Source organism: Tachyglossus aculeatus, chromosome 21, assembly GCF_015852505.1.
Source record: "Tachyglossus aculeatus isolate mTacAcu1 chromosome 21, mTacAcu1.pri, whole genome shotgun sequence".
Taxonomy (NCBI): domain Eukaryota; kingdom Metazoa; phylum Chordata; class Mammalia; order Monotremata; family Tachyglossidae; genus Tachyglossus; species Tachyglossus aculeatus.
In genome coordinates, this window is record NC_052086.1 from 52,109,643 (window position 1) to 52,132,186 (window position 22,544).

General features: G+C 44.3%; 1 protein-coding gene across 1 annotated transcript in view; it reads right to left on the minus strand.

The window, feature by feature from the left end:
- The window catches only part of LCMT1 (leucine carboxyl methyltransferase 1), a 56,860-nt gene that overhangs the window by 12,757 nt on the left and 21,559 nt on the right, over positions 1 to 22,544 (minus strand). The window contains exons 5-9 of the mRNA XM_038763082.1: positions 18,865 to 18,926; positions 9,726 to 9,828; positions 5,555 to 5,675; positions 4,101 to 4,202; positions 1,725 to 1,816 (exon numbers count right to left, since the gene is read on the minus strand). Coding sequence (XP_038619010.1) covers positions 1,725 to 1,816; positions 4,101 to 4,202; positions 5,555 to 5,675; positions 9,726 to 9,828; positions 18,865 to 18,926 — 480 coding nt within the window. The remainder of the gene's footprint in view (positions 1 to 1,724; positions 1,817 to 4,100; positions 4,203 to 5,554; positions 5,676 to 9,725; positions 9,829 to 18,864; positions 18,927 to 22,544) is intronic.

Below are 22,544 nucleotides of genomic sequence, written 5' to 3' on the forward strand. Positions count from 1 at the left end.
TGGATACAAGCAAATCGGGTTGGACACAGTCCCTGAATCATGTGGGGCTCAGTCTCAGTCCTCATTTTACAGATGAAGTAATTGAGGCACAGAGAAGCGAAGTGACTTGCCCAAGGTTACACAGCAGACAAATGGCGGGGCTGGGATTAGAACCCATGACCATCTGACTCCCCAGGCCCATGCTCTATCCACTACACCATGCCAGGCAATAAAAAAGGCCAACCCAATGCTGGTTATCATCAGCAAGGGAAGGTAAAATAAAAATAAAAAATGTTACCACTTCACGAAACCATGGTAGAGCCATACCTATAATCCTAGATGCCTTAAGAAGGCCAGAATGGAAAAGCTAGAGAGGGGAAAACCAAATGACTGCCTGAACAATCAAACAATGGTTTTTACTGAGTGCACAGCACTTTACTAAGCACTTGGGAGAGTACAACGGAGTTAGTAGACATGTTCCCTGCCTGCAAAGAGCTTAAGAGTAGAGGGGGAAGACAGTCACTAATTTAAATAACAGAAACTTGAAAGCTGAGGGGAGACAAATGAAGATTACAAAAACATAAAGGAAGTGGGTAGGGTGAATACAAAATTGTTGCTCACTAAAACCCACAACATTAAGACTTAGCAGGCAGGCACCCGCTGGACCTTGAAGGTGATAAGTTCAGATCAGACAAAAGGAAACTTTTTTGTTTTCCAAAAGAGCAGAAGCAGCAGCAGGATTCATCAACACAGGAAGCTGTGCAGCTAAAAATGAAAGGTGCTAGAATGGTTTGATGAAGGCACAGATAGAAAGCACTGTGCCATTGTTAGAAGGTACTTTCTTAAACACAAATGAAGGGAATGTCAGAAAGGGCGATCCCCACACGGATTCTGTAAATACACCCTGGTGCTTACTGAGACAGACAGTATACTTAGCCAGATGGATTACTAATCTCACTCAGAAAAACATACTTCATGTTCTTTGTAACAAGCCGGTGAAAATATGCAACACAAAAAATGGAGGGGAAGCTATCTGGAAGAAGCAAATAAAACGACAGAATGGTCAAGAAATCCACATCTTTTTTAAACCCATAGAAAACTGGTTTTCCTTTTTTCCTCTTTAAACTGCATTAAGAGAAATGAGCCCACTGTTGGGTAGGGACTGTCTCTATATGTTGCCAATTTGTACTTCCCAAGCGCTTGGTACAGTGCTCTGCACATAGTAAGCGCTCAATAAATACGATTGATGATGATGATGATGAAGAGAAAGCTTTGGTTCCCCTCCCTAAGTGTGGATTTGGGGGATTATTTCCATTCCAGGTGTTACTTCGGGAAACTTCCATGTGTGAATATTTACTTTGATCAAGATAATCTGCTAGCACAAACTCTCTTAACTCACAGCAAATGAGTCTGTCAGTCAGTCAACTGTATTTGGCGAGCGCTTACTGTGTGCAGAGTACTGTACTAGGCTCTTGGGAGAGTATATTTCTAGGAGTGGAAATGCTACCAAGTTGTCCCCTAAATTTTGGAGTGTCCCCTAAACAATCATTTCAAACTCTATCTTCCTGTCTCTTATTTTTCTCACGAAGGGCCAAACAAGTCAGTCACAGGAAGACAATGGAAAAAACCCAAAACTGTTCATGCAATTCCATTTTAACAAGGACAAGAGTAAATAATGAAAATATATGACGGCGGAAACACCATCTGGTGGGGATTTCCAGCTACAAATAGGCAGGAAACAGTACCTGCTTACTTCAGCTTGGGGTAGGCTGCTATACAATTCCATCATGTCCACAGCCCTTGCAGTCTCCCATCCATTTGAGAGGAGTCGCTCTTTCTGAAACAAACCAGGGAAGACGGCTCCCAATAAAATGTCACTCAAAAGGGACAGGGCTAGCGCGTGCACACCTTAAAAAATACTTCAATTTCCTCTGTAGTTCTAGGAAAAGAGACCAAAAGAAAGAAGCAGCGGGGCCTGCTGGATAAGGCCCGGGCCCAGGAGTCAGTAGGAGCGTGGCTCAATGGAAAGAGCCCGGGCTTGGGAATCAGAGGTCATGGGTTCAAATCCCCGCTCTGCCAATTGTCAGCTGTATGACCTTGGGCAAGTCACTTAACTTCTCTGTGCCTCAGTTATCTCAACTGTAAAATGGGGATTAAGACTGTGAGCCCCCTGTGGGACAACCTGATCACCCTGTATCCTCCCCAGCGCTTAGAACAGTGCTTTGCACATAGTAAGCGCTTAACAAATGCCATCATTATTATTATTATTAGGACCTGGGTTCTAATCCCAGCTCCGGCACACAAGTCTTCTGTGTGACCTTGGGCAAGTCACTTCACTTCTCTGGGCCTCGGTTCCCTCACATGTAAAATGGGGATGAAGAACCTGAGTCCCATCAGGGACATGGACTGTGTCCAACCTGATTGGCTTGGATCTACTGCAGTTCTTAGTATAGTGCCTGGCATGGCGCTTATCGAATACCATAAAAAAAAAAAAGGCAGCATCCCTTTGGTGACCATGCATCCTCTAAGCGTAGGTAAGTGTAGGGGAATGTGGACTTTCCACTTGGCAATCCCAAATTGTGAAGATATAATAATAATAATAATAATAATAATAATAATAATGATGTTGGTATGTGTTAAGCGCTTACTATGTGCCAAGCACTGTTCTAAGCCCTGGAGGGGATACAAGATAATCAAGGTTGTCCCACGTGGAGCTCACAGTCTTAATCCCCATTTTCCAGATGAGGGAACTGAGGCATAGAGAAGTTAATTGCCTTGCCCAAAATCACACAGCTGACAAATGGCGGAGCCGGGATTAGAACCCGTGACCTCTGATTCCCAAGCCCGTGCTCTTTCCACTGAGCCACGCTGCTTCTCTAAAGCATATGATGAAGACGCCAACCAGAATTTGTTAGTTGATGAAACTGAACCGCTAAGTATGTTTGGTTTTATTCTCTGTCTCCCCCTTTTAGACTGTGAGCCCACTGTTGGGTAGGTACTGTCTCTATATGTTGCCAACTTGTACTTCCCAAGCGCTTAGTACAGTGCTCTGCACACAGTAAGCGCTCAATAAATACGATTGATGATGATGATGATAGGAAGCTGGCCATAGTCCACTGACAGAATGGAACTTGGGACACTTCCAACCATCATGAGGTAACACTGAGGCGGTTTTGCCCTTTTATGCTTTCAAAGCTTTCCCTCTGTCGAAGCAGCTCAGAATTTGACTATTCATCCGTAAGAGCGTAGTATGCGGAAGCACTATGCTGAGGGTTGAGGTGAAGAGAAAAATCACCCGACGGGACACAGCCCCTCGCCCCACTGTGGCACTAAAACTCCAAGGGAGGGAGAGCAGGTATTTTGCTCCCATTTTACAGATGAAGACAACGAGGCACCAAGTGGTTTGGGGGACTTGTTCGAGGTCACCCAGCAGGCCTGTGGCAGAGAGGGGGAAAACAACCCAGGCCTCTTGACTCCCAGCCTCATGGTCGTCCCACTAGGTCACCCTGCCTCCCTTTTCACATGCTCAGTTCTCAGGCTTTGGGGGGCCTTTTTGGCCAAGTGGGTCCTATGCCCTTGCCTCTTCTCAAGGTCAAGTTGGAGTTTAGTCTATGTCTTGCTTATATACAAAGGGATCTTTTCACCAAATCAGCCAATTTCTAGACCTCTACCTAATGGAAAGTGTCTCTCTTCAAAAGATACGGTGGGAGGTTCCTGTCAAGTTGCTCCTGGGGGGAACAGATGTGTGTCCTCTGACCCCACCTGAGCAGCAGTCCAGATGACCAGAGGAGGAAAGAAGGAAGGAGGAGGAACAGGTTTACATGGGGTTCGAGTACATTTAAAAAGTAGTTTCTCCAGGCTTTTCCCTAAAGCTCTTCTCCAGTTGCCTGTCACTTCCCGGGTGATGACTTATCACTGCCCCTTGGTTGAGGTTTCCTAGCAACACCCACAAGTGATTTTAGAAAGTCCTGCATCACATAACCCTTCTCTTCTGAACAGACAGCTGATGACCTAAAAAGTCAGGCAAGCGGTTCTGAATACTTATTTGGGAAGAAGAAAAATCGACCGTTCGTCTGTTGACAGACAGTATACTGATAATCTGCTTCTCTTGGGGCGCTGACCTGAGACTCTAAAGATTTGCAGACCTCCACTCCAGCCAAGTCGCACTGTCGCCTCCGGAGATTCTCAATCATGATCCGTCCAAATCGGTCATCCATGTTAACCTGGGAAGAGAGAAAACTAAGCAAGGCATTTTTGGGTGAGTGTTCAATCACATTCAGGAGTGGTGAATAAAGTTTGTAATGGATATCTCCATTTTATAGGTGATACGGTTTCCATAACCTCCTCTCTCGTCCACACACCCACACACACACACACAAAACAAGTAGCAGCTTCTGCTAAGATTAGCAACAAATTACTAGTTGGAGCAGTTAGGTTAAATGGGCCTCCATCCAGCAGGAAGTAAAATTCAGAGCAACAAGAAAAAGAAAAGCGGGAATGTCCTCAGTTTGCTATGGCTGGTGACCGTGCCCGCTAATTCCACTGCATTGTGCTCTCCCCAGCGCTTAGTACAGTGCCCTGCACATAGTAAGCACTCAATAATTACTATTGATCAGCTTCAGTCCTGGCCCAGATCCAAATAAGATACAAAAGCAGAGAGTACTCCATTTCCATCCCACAGCTGAAGGCTTAGCAATCTAGAAATCTTGTTTCACTTTCACAGAGATTCCCACATCAAATACCTGAGGTTACCACAGCTGCCCAAGTTTAAGGCATAATTTAGCAAAACGAGCTTCCTCACCTTCAAATACCAATAATTTCATACCCATTTCCTCAGCCCTTTGAATCACCCAAAATCATCAGCCTGTTTTCCCAGTCATACCTTGTCCCAAGTCTTGAAATATCAAATGGTACCAGTAAATAGAAATAACACTAATACACAAGAAAAGTACTTTATTTCCAAAGGATGCTTTCAATTTGTCATGTTCAGATCTCTCATTCCGTTCCTGGACCACTGAATTAATTAAGGCTAAGGTTAATTAAGGCTAATGTTATTGAAAAGGTTTAAACCGCCTCATTAGGGAAGGAAATCCATTCAAGTCCACCTTACTTTCACTCTCACAAATGCTACTGATGTCCACTGTTTACAATACAATAGACTGTTTACTTACAATAGACTTGTAAGCCTATTGTGTGCAGGGAATGTGTCTGCCAATTCTGCCATACTGTGATCTCCCAGGCGCTTAGTACAGTGCACTATATTGAGAAGCAGTGTGACCTAGTGAATAGAGTAAGGGCCTGAGAGTCTAAGGACTGAGTTCTAATCCTGGCTTCGCCATGTGTCTACGGTGTGACCTTGGGCAAGTCACTTTGGTTATGTTATCTGTAAAATTGGGATTAATACCGTGAACCCCATGTGGGACGTGGACTGAGTCCAACCTGATTAGCTTGTATCTACCCCAGTGCTCAGTACAGTGCCTGGCACAGACTGCCTCAATAAACCTTTTTTTAAAAAGCAGCACTCAATAAATACCACTGATTGCACGTCAGACGGTTTTGCTCTGCTTCGTTTTACCTGTTCGTAGTTTATGAACATAGCTATCTTAAAGCTGTTGGCTGCCCACTTTATCAGGTTGGCTGACTGGTCCTTGGTCATGTAAACGAGAACACATTCTGCTATCAGGAGTGTTGGCAACCTTTACGAAAAGAGGGAAAAAAAAAGACATTTAAAATATTTGAAGTTACTCAGTCTTTCGGCTTGTGCGCCAGTAGAGGGCAACTTGCACCACAATAAAACCTTAAGAAATGTAGCAGTAAAGTGCCAGATTATGAAAAAAAAACAACCCTTGCAGTTTTTTCATCAAAATCATTGATCCACATAATAGGTCAGTGAGGCAGGCCTGGGACAATTTGTTATTTCACATTCTGCGGGTGGAAAAAAACAGACTCCTGAGGAGGCTGGGCCGCGTGGCTCAGCGGAAAAGACCACAGGTTTGGGACCTGGGTTTTAATCCCGACCCCGCCACTTGTCTGCTGTTTGACCTTGGGCAAGCCACTTAATTTCTCTGTGCTTCAGTTACCTCATCTGTAAAATGGGGATTAACACTGTGAGCCCTACTTGGGACAACCTGGTTACCTTGTATTTACCCCAACGCTTAGTGCTTGGCACGTAGCAAGTACTGAATACTATTATTATTGTTACTATTATTATTGTTAATATTAAGCAGAAATAATAATAGTGGTATTTGTTAAGCACTTACTATGTGCCAGGCACTGTACTAAGCGCTGGGGTGGATATAAGCAAATCAGGTTGGACATAGTCCCTGATTCCTATGGAGCTCAGTGTCTCAATCCCCATTTTACAGATGAAGTAGAGAAGCAGCGTGGCTCAGTGGAAAGAGCGCGGGCTTTGGAGTCAGAGGTCATGGGTTCAAATCCCGGCTCTGGCAATTGTCAGCTCTGTGACTTTGGGCAAGTCAACTTCTCTGTGCCTCAGTGACCTCATCTGGAAAATGGGGTAAGGCTGTGAGCCCCCCATGGGACAACCTGATCGCCTTGTAGCCTCCCCAGCGCTTAGAACAGTGCCTTGCACAAAGTAAGCGCTTAATAAAATGCCATTATTATTATTATTATTATAAGTAACAGGCACAGAGAAGCGAAGTGACTTGCCCAAAGTCACACAGCAGACACTTGGCGGAGCCGAGATTAGAACCCATGGCCTTCGGTCTCCCAGGCCTGTGCTGCTTCTCAATGCAACCCAGTTCCATCCATCTCTCCATCATTTTCTGGGATTACTGGGACAGGATTCCAACACCTTGCCTGTTTGAGTATGATGCTTTTAGGACAATCCACCTGACACTCCATAAGAATGAACTGGTATAAATTCAAATGTACAAATGTGCTGAGGGTGAGGCGAGTATAAAGTGCTTAAAGCAGATGTATGGATCCAAATGCATCGGCGATGCAGAAGGGAATGGGAGTCAACGCTTAGAACAGCGGTCGACACATAGTAAGTGCTTAACAAATATTATTAAGAAAGGAATTTAATTAAAAGGAACAGGTAAGCTACTTGTGGGCAGGGAACGTATCTACCAACTCTATTATACTGTACTCTCCCAAGCACTTAGCAAAGTGCTCTACACATAGTAAGCGCTCAACATGGATAATTGACTGAACGCAAGGAAAACGAAATACATATGCTTCATTTTTCCTTCTTTAGCATCAACTTGCTCGCTGTGCCTCTATCTTGTCTATGGCTTCGGGCCCTTTCCCCACATCCTCCCCCTAACCTGGAACTCCCTCCCCTTACTTACTCTATTTATTTATTTTGCTTGTACATATCTATTCTATTTATTTGATTTTGTTAGTATGTTTGGTTTTGTTCTCTGTCTCCCCCTTTTAGACTGTGAGCCCACTGTTGGGTAGGGACTGTCTCTATATGTTGCCAACTTGTACTTCCCAAGCGCTTAGTACAGTGCTCTGCACACAGTAAGCGCTCAATAAATACAACTGATTGATTGATTGACCAACAGACCATCACTCTCCCCACCTTCGAAGCCTTATTAAGGTCACATCTCCTCCAAGACGCCTTCCCAGATAAAACCCTCTTTTAATTAATAATGATAATGGTGTTTGTTAAGCACTTACTACGTGTCGAGCACTGTTCTAAGCGCTGACTCCCATTCCCTTCTGTGTTGCGGATGCATTTGGATCCATATGTACGCTTTAAGCACTTGATACTCACCTCACCCCTTTTGTACATATCCATAATTCATTTATATTAATGCCTGTCTCCTCCTCTAGACTGCTCATTGTGGGCAGGGAACATGTCTACCAACTCTTTTGTACTGTACTCTCCCAAGTACTCGGTACAGTGCCCTGCAAACCACAAGCACTTAATAAATACTACTGATTGACTGATTTGGTAGTTGGGGTCCAATGGAAGAAGGTGGGGAGAGAAGCAGTCAATCCCTTTCAGTGGGTAGATCCCCTAAGTTCATTCATCAACCCCCAGGTGAATTCCTGCACTTAGATGTGGAGGAAGGTCAAGCTAGTCCTAAAATAATGGAAAAGAAATGGTAATAATAGCTGATAGCCCATAGTCCTTTCAGGTTTTAATTAAATCATCACCACACTCCATTCCCAGGGGTTGGGTAGGGTCAGCTATTGCTATCCCCATTTTACAGCAAAGAATTCCTACTCAAATTCAAAAAAGGAAAATGACTATGGGCACAATTCTAGCCATTTAATACCCCTCATTTTTCCCTTTATTCATTCATTCAATCGTATTAATTGAGCGCTTACTGCGTGCAGAGCACTGTATTAAGCGCTTGGGAAGTACAAAGAGGCAACATATAGAAACAGTCCCGACCCAACAACAGGCTCACAGTCTAGAAGGGGGAGACAGACAACAAAACAACAAGCAGACAGGTGTCAGTACCATCAAAATAAATAGAATTATAGCTATATACCTGTTGACCTGCCAACTTTGGTTCTACCAATCCCCTGAGGATTTCTTATCCACAGAGTAACCTAAACCCTTCTTTTGGCTGCATGGCAGAGCCTAGTAGATAGAGCACACGTCTGGGAGTCAGAAGGACCTGGGTTCTAATCCCTGCTCTGCCACTTGTCTGCTGTGTGACCTTGAGCAAGTCACTTCACTTCTCTGTGCTTCAGTTACCTCATCTATAAAATGTGGAATAAGACTGTGAGCCCCATGTGGGGCAGGGACTGTGTCCAGCCTAATTAACTTGTATCTACCGCAGTGCTTATAATAATAACAATAACAATAATAATAATGGTATTTGTTAAGCACTTACTATGTGCCAAGAACAGCATCTGGCACATAGTAAGCGCTTAACAAATACCATAAAAAAATTCCTATGATAACAAACTCGATACGTTGACCATCCAATGTCTGGAATATGTTTTTACTTTGACCACACCATTTCCACCACCATTTCACCGGATGCTCCCTAGACTGTAAGTTCATTGTGGGTAGAGAATGTGTCTGTTTATTGTTGTATTGTACTCTCCCAAGCGCTTAGTACAGTGTTCCGCACACAGTAAGTGCTCAGTAAATACGAATGAATGAATGAAAGAATACTCAGACTTGCTATCATGGGTTTCGATGACCAACAACGCTACGTTTTTCTTGGTCTCACCCTGCATGATTTTAAAAATACCTTCATCGTGTGACCCCCCCCCAGCCTTCTCCTTTCCAGGCCGGACGGTGTTTGCGCAGAAGCTACTCCACACCCTAAACTATTTCTCCCTACAGCCTCCAGCTCCACTACTTTCCTCCTGAAATGTGGTGACAGGATGGCCCACAGTCTTCTGAGACGTAAAGCTAAGATCTTTTTCTTTTAACTATTACTTTACGATATTTGTTAAGTGCTACTGTGCACCAAACACTGTTCTAAATGGTGGGGGACGTACAAGTGAATTAGGTCAGACACAGTCCCTGTACTGCATGGAGAACAGGTATTTTAATCCCTATTTTACAGAAGGGGAAACTGAGGCACAGAGCAGTTAAGTGACTTGCCTAAGGTCACACAGCAAGCAGTTAGCAGGGGCAGGATCAGAACCCAGGTCCTCCGGCTCTCAGGTCCGCGTCCATTCCACTAGGCCATGCCGCTTCTCTATCCTTCCTGGAGACACTAAGTTATTTTGTGGGTGTTTGAGCAATCCACAAGTGCCTCATTACAATTCCGCAAGTGCAGCTGAGATTAAAGAAAAATTCTCACTGTGTATTCATGTTATATTTCTTTAGCTTCTCCTCCAATGCCACCAAGTCTCTGAGATCTGCACCCACTATGGCAAATCGACTCGAGTCCAAGATGTGTCCATCTGCAAATGGAAAAGAAAGAAAACAGTGCTATTATATCCCTGACTTCTTGTTAGATCATTTCCAAGCAAAAGACAGATATATTTTGGTTCAGTCTTTAAACCAACAGAGGTCTTAGTTGGGACACCTTACACTATCTACAGGTTTAAAATAAACTATACTATCTACGGGTTTCAAGCAAACTATACATAAATGTATAATTGATTTCATCTTTCCTTACCCACCAGAACACCAAACTATGCATCTGCCCTTCAATACACGAAGGCACCCTCAATGTTTTTAGTGCCGGCAGAACAAAAACTCTTCAAGAAACAGCCACTTTTCCATCTTTGGGAATGTTGGGAGAATTTTTTTTTAATTCAGACTTGAACAGCATAAAGGAGTTAAGATGAAAATTTATTTTGTTCCCCCACCCCCCGCTTCCTGTGCCCTAGGGAACCTACACTTTGAGAGATTTACGGGACGAAATCCTCTTCAGCATTCAACATGGTTCTTCTCCAAAACCCAGGACTTTCCTCCAAGCTTCTTATTGCAAGAGACCCGGCACCTCAAAATTAAACTTGAATTAAAATCACCCTCTCCTCAACCCAGGTCCCAGTGAGGCAGTGGAAACAGTTTGGGTTGCCATTTCAAGGCCCTACTGAAAGCTCACCTCCTCCAGGAGGCCTTCCCAGACTGAGCCCCTTCCTTCCTCTCCCCCTCGTCCCTCTCCATCCCCCCCATCTTACCTCCTTCCCTTCCCCACTGCACCTGTATATATGTATATGTTTGTACATATTTGTTTATTTATTTATTTTACTTGTACATATCTATTCTATTTTATTTTGTTAGAACGTTTGGTTTTGTTCTCTGTCTCCCCCTTTTAGACTGTGAGTCCACTGTTGGGTAGGGACTGTCTCTATATGTTGCCAACTTGTACTTCCCAAGCGCTTAGTACAGTGCTCTGCACACAGTAAGTGCTCAATAAATACGATTGATGATGATGATGATTTCAATAGCCCAACTTTATGGTCAGATAGAGCAGTCTTTACTAGAGCCAGCACCCCAAAGTGGAGGATAAAAAGGATGTGGGGTACCCAGAAACACAATGCAAACATATATATGTTGCCAATTTGTACTTCCCAAGCGCTTAGTACAGTGCTCTGCACATAGTAAGCGCTCAATAAATACGATTGATGATGATATATTTCACTGTAAAGAGGTATGAAAGCCAACTGGGGGATTAAGTAGGTGAGTAGCATTTAACAAACACAGATCTGAAGGAGTTACACACATCAGTGCTTAGAACAGTGCTTTGCACATAGTAAGCCCTTAATAAATGCCATCATCATCATTAGTCCTAGGCAAAGACACGTAACATGAAACGTCCTCACAAATTTACCTCCTCTAAGTTCTAGCCTAGAGTTGGGGTGGTTTTAGACCATGTGAAAGTAAGAAAACATCTGCAGTTCCTCTGTCTGGTTCAAGGTTCCAGATTCCAGGTGAGAAAAATCATACTAAGCTCTTAGTACGGTGCCTTGCACACAGTAAATTGCTCAATAAATACGACAACGAATGAATGAGTATGGCTTCTTCAAAGCTTTTCTGGACCTGGGGTGGTAGGGTTGGGGTCCTTCCTTACCATCATTTTCTAAGGGGAAGGGGGGAGGAAATCGGTTTTACTTTAAATAAGCACCCAACATAGCCCTCATACGGCTCAGAAACCACGTGTCTCATCAAGGCCCCCCGACATTTTTGCCTGCACGCCCCTATGAGAAACAGCATGGCTCAGTGGAAAGAGCACAGGCTTGGGAGTCAGAGGTTGTGGGTTCAAATCCCGACTCCACCACGTCAGCTGCGTGACTTTGGGCAAGTCACTTAACTTCTCTGTGCGTCAGTTACCTCATCTGTAAAATGGTGACTACGACTGTGAGCCCCACTTGGGACAACATGATAACCCTGTATATACCCCAGTGCTTAGAACAGTGCTTGGCACATAGGAAGCGCTTAACAAAATCCATCATTATTGTCATTATCATTATTATAAAGTGAGTGCCTTCCAATCCCCATTTGGGGCTACTGGTGCTCTTCCTTCCCAAAGGTGAAAAACGGGGAGTCGCAGAGTTCTCAGGACCTGACACAGACTCTATTTTCATTCTGGATGTCTTTATCCTCCACGACCATTGCTGAACTTATGACTGAAAATGAAAACGGTTTTGCCGTAACGTGGAACAAACACCAGTTTCAGTTTTAGGAAAAGAGGCCACTTCAGTCATGTGCTCGAGTCACCTGAATCACATTAAAATCAGCGGGCAACGGCACAGAGAACTCGCTAACTTGGGTCTGCGATCCAGTGAGAATGCTAAGTAGGCAGAGCTTTCCTTAACAAGGAAAATTAAACCCCACCTCATCCTCCTCCTCCTGACTGCAAAGTGAAAAACATGGTTTATTCCAAGCAGGTGATGCTTCCGTACACTGTATAATTAAATCTGTAGAGTCTGAATTCAGTTTTCCACAGAGAAAGACGCACAGAAGACCAAGCCACCCAAAACCAAGAGGTAGCTCTGGTTTCCAGGGAGAGTGAAAGCCTTTTCCCAAATAGTTCATCTGATCCGATGCTCATGGGAAAATTTCTTTCAGGCTCAATATTGAATGTTTCTTAGACTAGTCATTTTTTAGGCTGTGAGCCCACAGCCTAAGGGATCTTTTAGACTGTGAGCCCACTGTTGGGTAGGGACTGTCTTTACACGTTGCCAACTTGTACTTCCCAAGTGCTTAGTACAGTGCTCTGCACACAGTAAGTGCTCAATAAATACAATTAATTGATTGATTAGGGGAGGTAACAGTTGGTGGGGAGATGCAGGGTCCACAGATCTCTTATGGCTGCTGTTTGGAGCAGTGATAAGAGCCTGGTAATAGGAACTGGTGGCAACGAGACCAGCACCTCAACTACAATTCATCTGTGCAGCAAAAAACGAACTGGGGATCAGAAGCTGCTTCGGGAAATAACCACAGTTGCTGCAGAGGGCACGTTACAGCTTAAAATTCTGGCTCAGAGAAGTAGCATGACATAGTGGCTACAGCACGGCCCTGGGAATCAGAAGGTCACCCCATCTCCGCCACTTGTCTGCTGTGTGGCCTTGGGCAAATCACTTGACTTCTCTGGGACTCAGTTACCTCATCTGCAAAACGGGGATTAAGACCGTGAGCCCCATGCAGGACAGGGACTATGTCCAACCCGATTTGCTTATACCCACCCCAGCTCTTAGTACAGTGCTTGGCACACAGTAAGCGCTTTATACCATAAATTGTTATTATTATTACTACGAAAATGCCCCTAAAAAATGTATGGGTGGGAAGTGAAATTCCCAGACAGAGTTAACCAGAATTAACACTGTCATCAGTTCTCAGAGAATAAGAAATTAAATTCCCACTCAGTGGGAAGACAGAAGTTCAAGAAGCCAGTCTTTACCAAATGGTGACCCAGCTCAGTCAGCTTTAGATGAATCAGAGCAAGAGTGACAAGAGTTAGAAGGAATGGACAGGGAGAGGAAGACATTTGACTGACAGAACTGGTGTCATCGTTAAAAAAAGAGGGTTGCTCTTTACAACAGGACATTGGTTAACCGCCGAGTCCGGGGGAAATTCCTATTTGAAAGATTGCAAAAGGCCAGTGTTATTGTTCCCATCTGGGTTCAGGTGGATGTCACGGCCTCTTCTTGATTTCCTCTCCTGAACAGGATTTCTCTGTGCTGCCCAAGCAACGGCTACACTCCAGTTCAGAGGAGGCCGTCCTTTAGTGCTCCTGAAGCAATCTGCAAAGGAATTTGGGATTCTTCGGGATGAAAAGGGATTTAAGGAATGCCCCATCAGCAGCAGCACCAACAGGATCCAGACCCTGGTCTTGGAACACCTATCTGAATTTAAGCACTCACCACTGCACAGTAAACAACATGGGATTAAAACTTCAACTATTCTTGCATGTGCCACACCTTTACCTTCCCAGGGAAGAGACTGTGCTTTGTGGAATGGAAAAAAACGGAAGGGGTTTCAACGCCATGGCCTCTCTGGGTTGAACAGATACCTACAAAACAACCAGCAGGCCACCGCATGCTCCGGGGTTGCTGACGCCTTCCGTTTAGTTTTAGTGTCTGAATGGGAGGAGGCTTCAAGAGGCGCACTGTTTTTTTCTTAACTGATCCTCTTTCACGCCAAAGCCTGATGAGAATTACAAATATAGGGAACTGCTCTGCCAGATGCTAAAAAAAAAAAAACCCCAAAAAATGAAGAGCCCTCAAAAGAAACCGAAAGTGTTCACCACTTGGAGGAAGCTGGTAACAGTTCCATTAAGGAGCCTACGCCCTCACAACCGCTCCTCCTTAGAACAGCATTTTTAGATGTTCAATTAAGAAGTTTCAACATACTTAACTGTGTTACATCCTAAGAACATTTAACATTAACAGCTAGAGAAGCAGCATGGCTCAGTGGAAAGAGCATGGCCTTTGGAGTCAGAGGTCATGGGTTCTAATCCCGGCTCCGCCACACGTCTGCTGTGTGACCTTGGGCAAATCACTGGACTTCTCTGAGCCTCAGTTCCCTCATCTGTAAAATGGGGATTAAGACTGTGAACCCCCGGTGGGGCAACCTGATGACCTTGTATCCCCCTCAGCGCTTAGAACAGTGCTTTGCACATAGTAAGCGCTTAACAAATACCATCATTATTATTATTATTACACACATGAGCTACAAACGTAATTCTAGCCAGACACCTCCTCGCTAGATTGCAAGCTTCTTGAGGGACGGAATCTTGTCTACTTACGGTACACTCTCTCCCAAGCATTTAGTACAGTGCTCGGCATGCAACAGGTGCTCAATAAATATGACTGATTGACACGTTGGGATTTTTGTCACCTGCGGCACTAAGGTGGCTGAAAACCGGCAAAAGTGATCCTGGCTCAGCATCGGCTGAACCCCAACCCTTGTTGTCAGAATTCAAGTTTCTGTGGTAGAAAACCGAAGCTATCTTTACTCAGGTAACAAATTCAAGAGATTTCATTAAAGGGAAAAGGTGAAGGATGATGCTAAATATACGCAAATTAGCCAGGCCTGAAATGAGACCTTAAGGACTGATTCAAAGACTATTTTTTTTAATGGTATTTCTTCTTAAGCGCTTACTATGTCCCAAGCACTGTACTATGCCCTGGGGTAGATACAAGCTAATCAGGTTGGACACAGTCCATGCTTCACATGGGGCTCACAGTCTTACCCCCATTTTACAGATGACGTTACTGAGGCACAGAAAATTAAGGGACTTTCCCGAGATTTCACAGCAGACAAGTGGCGGAACCAGAATTAGAAACCAAGTCCTCCGGGCTCCCAGGCTCATACTTTTTCCGCTAGGCCATGCTGCTTCTCAAGAGGGTGACGTGGCTACACATTTGACCACTGCACACCGTGAGCATTGGTAGCAGTCTTACCAAAGAGCAATTCACTCAGTGTTATTCCCACCTGTGGTATATTTATTCACCACAGAAAATACTTACAGGAGTTGAAGAATAACAACTCCTTAGTTTCCAAGTTAAAAACAAACCCCAGGATGCCCTTTGCTTTGGTATCGTATAGTTAATCATCTGCACGTCGGCTAAAAGATAAATGTTCTACGGAGGACTTGGCCCCGGTCATTCCGGAGTGGTCTGAATTTTTTAGTTAACTTGGACAATTCCATGCTACAGTATTAAGATGACTGCTACAACATGAGAAGATAGAGAGCTAAAAAGTAGTTATCTCATTCAGTTTTACCTCATCACATAATAATAAAAATAATATTATTAGAGTTTAGACTGTAAACTCGGTGGGGGCAGAAAATGTGACTACTGTTATACTGCGCCCTCCCAAGCACTTAGTACAGTGCTCTGCACATGGTGAGTGCTCAATGAATACATCTGACTAATAATTATGGTATTTGTTAAGCACTTACTATGGTGTCAGGGACTGTATTAAGCGCTGGGGTTGGATACAAGCGGATCAGGATGGACACAGTCCCTGCCCCACAGTGGGCTCACAGTCTTAATCCTCATTTTACAGATGAGGTGACTGAGGCACAGAGAGGCTAAGTGACTTGCCGAAGGCCACACAGCAGACAAGTGGAGGAGCCGGGATGGGAACCCATGACCTGCTGATTCCCAGGCCCGGGCTCTATCCGTTACATCATGATGCTCCTCTACGCGCTTAGTACAGTGCTCTGCACACAGTAAGTGCTCAATAGATACGACTGAATGAATGAATGATTAGTCCAAAGTCCCGTGACTTGGCTGAGGATCACTGGAGTTCTAGCTGACACCACAGAACCCAACAAGCTACTTCATTTAAGTGCTGAAAAAGGAAGCAGCCTCTCTGCTAAGATGTCCTGGTTCCTAATATCCCCTAGCATTGGTTATAAGATATAGTCCCTACTCTCAAGGCACTTAACGGGGACAGCCTCTTCTTCCGCTGGAAAGGAACACAAATCCTAAATATTACCGTAAATTTGGGGGACATATATGGCATTACTGGAAAAGGTTATTATCTTCAGATGCTTTGGATTTTTAATGGTTCTGAAATCCAATTTTTCACAATTCAGAGTTGCGGGGGTGGGGGGTGGCGGCAGGTGTTCTAGAGAACTCTTTGTGAAGCTGAGAAATGGTTCAAATAAAATCTAGGGAAAATATGAAAGGGACAAGATTGGCTGAATCGCTTTCGCTTGGTATTATGAGTTCTGAGACTTGCGGTCAAAGCTTGGCTCAAAAAGCTGGTGGGAAGCTGCAGCAATGCCAATAAAAATCAGGTCAAATGGAACTCATCCCTCATCTTGTGAACTTAATGAAGGCCTTTATCTGAAATGAAAGCTATGGACACTGTTCATAAACATAATAATAATAATAATAATAATGGCATTTATTAAGCGCTTACTATGTGCAAAGCACTGTTCTAAGCACTGGGGAGGCTACAAGGTAATCAGGTTGTCCCATGTGGGCCTCACAGTCTTAATCTCCATTTTACAGATGAGGTCACTGAGGCAAAGAGAAGTTAAGCGACTTGCCCAAAGTCACACAGCTGACAAGTGGCGGAGCCGGGATTAGAACCCACGACCCCTGACTCCCAAACCCGTGCTCTTTCCACTGAGCCGCGGTTTGTGTCCCCCTGTGGGCTATAAGCTCGACCTGGGCAGGAATCGCATCTACCAAACCGGATGCATTGTACTTTCTCAAGTGCTTAGCACAGTGTAAGTGCTGAATGAATACCACTGACTGGCTGGAAGGGGTAAGTGGGCTGAAGTGAAGGGTCACTAGTAATTTTCGGATACAAATCGACCCGGTCCAAAGAGTTGAGCCCAATGAGATTTCAACCTTTCTCTTTGTAAATATTGCTGTGTGCCCCAAATGTGTTCCTCTCCAAGTTAAGAAGCCCTATGACACAGGTTCTCGAACACCCCCGATTCTTGGGGAACGCAAACTGAAGCAAAGGTTTTGTAAAAACGAATCACTGTCCTATTGCTCAAAAGAAACAAGGGTCCTTTGGTAGAAATAAACTAGGTTTCACCCTCGCTGCATTACTGGCACCGTCTGGAGATGACGTGAAGGTGAGTACCAGCTGCTCGGCAATTCCCAGCCTAAGGCAGTTGCTTCATTACTACCACCTTTCCCACCAAGTATTACAAATTATGAGGCTTGGCTCCTAACGAATTTCCCACCAAAGGTTTCCTTTTTGCATCCACTGAATGAAAATGGCCTCACTGGTTTCACATGGAGAAACTGTCACCCAAAAAGGTCTGGACAAGCACAACATCTCACACACAATCTTTTCCAGTGTCAGCAATTTGAAAAGGACAAAAAGCACTTCAAGAACTCTCCATGCTAATCGTAAAATTATTGCAGCGTGGCCTAGAGGCAAGAGCCTGGGTTTGGGAGTCAGAGGACATGGGTTCTAGTCCCAGCTCTGCCACTTGTCTGCTGTGTGACCTTGGACAAGTCACTTCACTTCTAGTTACCCCATCTGTAAAATGGGGATTAAGGCTGTGAGCCCCATGTGCGACAAGGACTATGTCCAACCTGATCCAACCAGCGCTTTGAACGGTGTCTGGCACATAGTAAGTGCTTAAATACCATTAAAAAAAATTACTAAAATCTTCATATCCCACCAACCAATTGCCCTCTACTCTGCCCCCAGTATCAGCAAAGTCTATCAGAAAGGATGGAGTGGGAGCTGAAAAGACTTCTGAGTTAGGGAAAGGGAAGGGTGAACCCCTAATGTGGGTCCAAAGAGAAAAATCCCTCCCAAAATCTATCTATGGGAGAAAAAGTACCCTTGAAGGACCACGTTTTCAGGGAACGTGTCTATCAACTCAACGGTATTGTTATCTCCCGAGCATCTAGTACAACTCAGTACAGATGAAGAGCTCAGTAAGTACCACTGACTGACTGATAAACCCCCCTGCTTGTGCGCACTGAGGGCAGCTTGGAGACAAAAGAGTGTATTTCACTCAGCCCTGGGTTTGGGGAAGAAATCTAAGCCTACACTAGATACCACTGCTCCAATGGAAATTCAGTTTTATAAAAACAGGAAATGCTCCCAGTTTATAAAAAGTAGTTCTCCCACAATTTATGTCATTAACTGATGAGATCAGAGATCTTTATGAACTCAAAACTCATTCTGCTTCATTTGCTTGCCAAGGAAAACAGATGATAATAATAATAATAAGCACTTACTATGTGCTAAGAATTGTTCTAAGTGCTGGAGTAGATACCAGATAACTGGATCGGACACAGTCCCTGTCCCACATGGGGCTCCCAGTCTTAATCCCCATTTTACAGATGAGGTAACTGAGGCATAGAAAAATGAAGTGACTTGCCCAGGGTTACACAGCAGACATGGGGGAGCCGGGATTGGAACGCATGTCCTCTGACTCAGGGTTTCCTTGGATGCCATTTTTATGAACAGGAAGGGGAAAAAAAGGACACAGATACTCTGACTCCAAAAGGGAGGACAATAAAATCCAAAAAGTGCCATATTTTTTAACTTGCCTATTAGAAGAGATTCATCTGAATGCAATTCCATAATTGGATTTGATAGAAGAGGTTTTGCTCTATAGGAAGGAGGTTAGGGTTGGGTGGGGGTGGAAGGGGGAGAGAGAAAAAAATGAATAATTAGGTTATCAAATGCAAAATCAAAGCAGAAAGTACAAGTATTATTCTCTAAAGGAACAAAATATATTACTTGTTTGAAAAGTTGTCGAGAGCTGTGGCCATACTAAAAACACAGTTCAGTATGAAAAGTAAAACATATTTTCTGGCATTCCAACACTTGACCTTATAGTCAAATTCCCTGTAATTTTTTTTTTATCTGAAAGGTGTGCATATATCTGTAATTTATTTATTTATATGAATGTCTGTCTCCCTCTCTATACTGTAAGCTCACTGTGGGCAGGGAATGTGTCTGTTGTTGTATTGTACTCTCCCAAGCGCTTAACACTGCTTTGCACACAGAAAGTGCTCAATAAATACAACTGATTGAATGAATGAATATTAAAATAAGTACACTTCTTTTACTTCTGAGTGCTTTCCCATCAGATTACGTCCCTGTAAGACAGACAGTGGAAGGTATTATTGTCTCGATTTCACAGATGAGGAATCTGAGGCAGAGTGGCTGAGTGTCTCCCCCACGACGACCCACGGCAATCAGTAGTGGGCTGGGCTACAACCCAGATCTCCGGACTTCCGGAAAAATGGTCTTCTCACCCCACTGCACTTCTTTACAAGCAACAGATGAAGAAAAAAAAAAATTACCTAAAGATAGACCCTCCCCCCGCCAAGAGCCCTCCACATGAAACAAAGTCCTTACCATTATCCCTTGTCCCCTCCTACCTTACTTTGCTGCTCTCCTACTACAACCCCGCTCTCACACTCTGCTCCTCTAATGCCAACGTATTCACTGTACCTCAATCTCGTCGACCTCGCCACCAACGCTTTGCCCCCGTCCTCCTTCTGGCCTAGAACACAATCGCTCTTCGTATCCGGCAGAAGATTACCCTCCCCACCTTCAAAGCCTTACTAAAAGCACATCTCCTCCAAGGGGTCTTCCTTGACCAAGCCCTCATGTTGTCTTCTCCCACTCCCTTCTGAGTCACCCTAGCACTTCGATTTGCTCCCTATGTTCACCCCTACCTCAGCCCTACAACACTTATGTACATATCTATAATTTATTTATATATCAGTCTCCCCTTCTCATTGTGGGCAGGGAACATTCTACCAACCCTGTTATATTGCTATATTGCTCTCTCCCATGAGCTTAGTACAGTGCTCTGCACACAGTAAGCGCTCAAATATGACCGGCTGACCGACTATAGTAGTTTGACCAATCAATTGCTGCCTTTCAATGTACATTATCTAGATGTACAAGTGCTTAGTAATGATGGTATTTGTTAAGCATTTACTCTGTGCCAAGCACTGAAGTAGATACAAGGTAATCAGGCTGTTCCACATGGGGCTCACAGTCTTAATCCCCATTTTACAGATGGGTGACAGGCACAGAGAAGTGAAGTGACTTGCCCAAAGTCACACACAGCTGACAAGTGGCAGAGCCGGCATTAGAACCCATGACCTCTGACTTCCAAGCCCGTGCTCTTAGTGGCCTGCCCATAGTACGGGCTCAATAAATATCTGTAATGTATTTATTTATATTAACGTCTGTCTCACCTTCTAGACTGCAAGCTCATTGTGGGCAGGGAATGTGTCTTTTATTGTTATATTGTACTCTCCCAAGCGGTTAGTACAGTGTTCTGCACACAGTTAGTGCTCAATAAATACAATCGAATGAATGAATGAATAAATACCACTGAAAGAAAAAAAAAAAGATAAACTTGGACCCTTCCATGACAACCCCAAAATTTGAGGGTATTTTACAGCTCAACACTGCCATCTAGGGGCCGCCCCATAGTATTCATTCAATCCTATTTATTAGTAGTAGTAGTAATGATATTATTAATAATAATAATAATAATAATGGCATTTGTTAAGCACTTACTATGTGCCAAGCACTGTTCTAAGTGCTGGGATAGACACAAGGTTATCACGCTGCCCCACTTGGGGCTCACAGTCTTAATCCCCATTTGACAGATGAGGTAACTGAGGCCCAGAGAAGTGACTTGCCCGAAGTCACACAACTGACCAGTGGCGGAGCCGGGATTAGAACCCACGACCTCTGACTCCCAAGCCTGTGCTCTTTCCACTGAGCCACGAGTGCTTACTGTATGTGCAGAGTGCTGTACTAAGCGCTTGGAAAATACAACTGGGCAACAAAGAGAGACAATCCCTACTCTCCTACTACAACCCAGCCCACACACTTTCCTCCTCTAGACTGTCAGCTTGTTGCGGGCAGGGAATGTGTCTGCTTATTGTTATAGCGTACTCTCCCAAGCGCTTAGTACAGTGCTCTGCATACAGTAAGCGCTCAATAAATACGATTGAATGAATGAACGAATGAATCCCTACCTCACAGCGGGTACACTCACTACCATTTGGGGCACAACTGAATGTAGCCCCAGACCCTCTCTCAAGTGCCACACGTTATCGGGATCTTCGAATATAAGCCCCTGAGAAGCAGTGTGGCCTAGTGGAAAGAGCCCAGGCCCGGGGGTCAGAGGACCCGGGTTCTGATCCCGGCTCCGCCACTTGTCTGCTGTGTGACCTTGAACAAGTCACTGCCTGCACCTCAATTCCCTCACCTGCACAATGGGGATGATCTCCCTCCTACTTAGGCTGTGAGCACCAAGTGGGACCTGATGATCTTGTAACTGTGAGTCAGAAGGTCCTGGGTTCTAATCCTGGCTCCGCCACTTGTCTGCTGCGTGACTTTGGGCAAGTCACTTCACTTCCCTGGGCCTCAGTTACCTCACCTGTAAAATGGGGAGCGAAATTGTGAGTTCCATGTGGGACGGGGACTGTGTCCAACCCGATTAGCTTGTACATTTCCTGGCACACAGTAAACACTTAATACCATTATTATCATTATTATTATTAATAACAAATACTACAATTAATTTAAAAGCACCTGCCAGACGATCAGAAAACTAGGCAGGGAGCGCGGAAAGAGAGGAATCCAATGAATAGCATCCAGAAAGATGGGGTACCTTAGAAAGAAGTTGCTCTCTTGGGGTCAAAATTCTAGAATGGGTGTACTGAATGTCTTAGATAGCAGCAGGTGTTGGGGCAGGAGCTCGCAGGGTCACGGTATCTGATGGGAATTATTAATAATACTAATAATATTGATAATGGTACTTGTTAAGTACTTACTGTGTGCCAAGCACTGTTCTAAGCACTGGAAGTGATACAAGTTTATTCATTCATTTGATCGTATTTATGGAGCGCTTGCTGTGTGCAGAGTTAATCGCGTTGGATACAGTCCCTGTCCCACTTGGGGCTCACACTCTTATCCCCGTTTTACAGATGAGGTAATTGAGGCCCAGAAAAGTGAAGTGACTTCCCCAAGGTGTCACAGCAGGCAAGGGGCGGAGCCAGGATTAATAATAATAATAATAATAATAATGATGGCATTTATTAATGCTTACTATGTGCAAAGCACTGTTCTAAGCACTGGGGAGGTTACAAGGTGATCAGGTTGTCCCACAGGGAGCTCACAGTCTTAATCCCCATTTTACAGATGAGGGAACTGAGGCACGGAGAAGTGACTCACCCAAAGCCACACA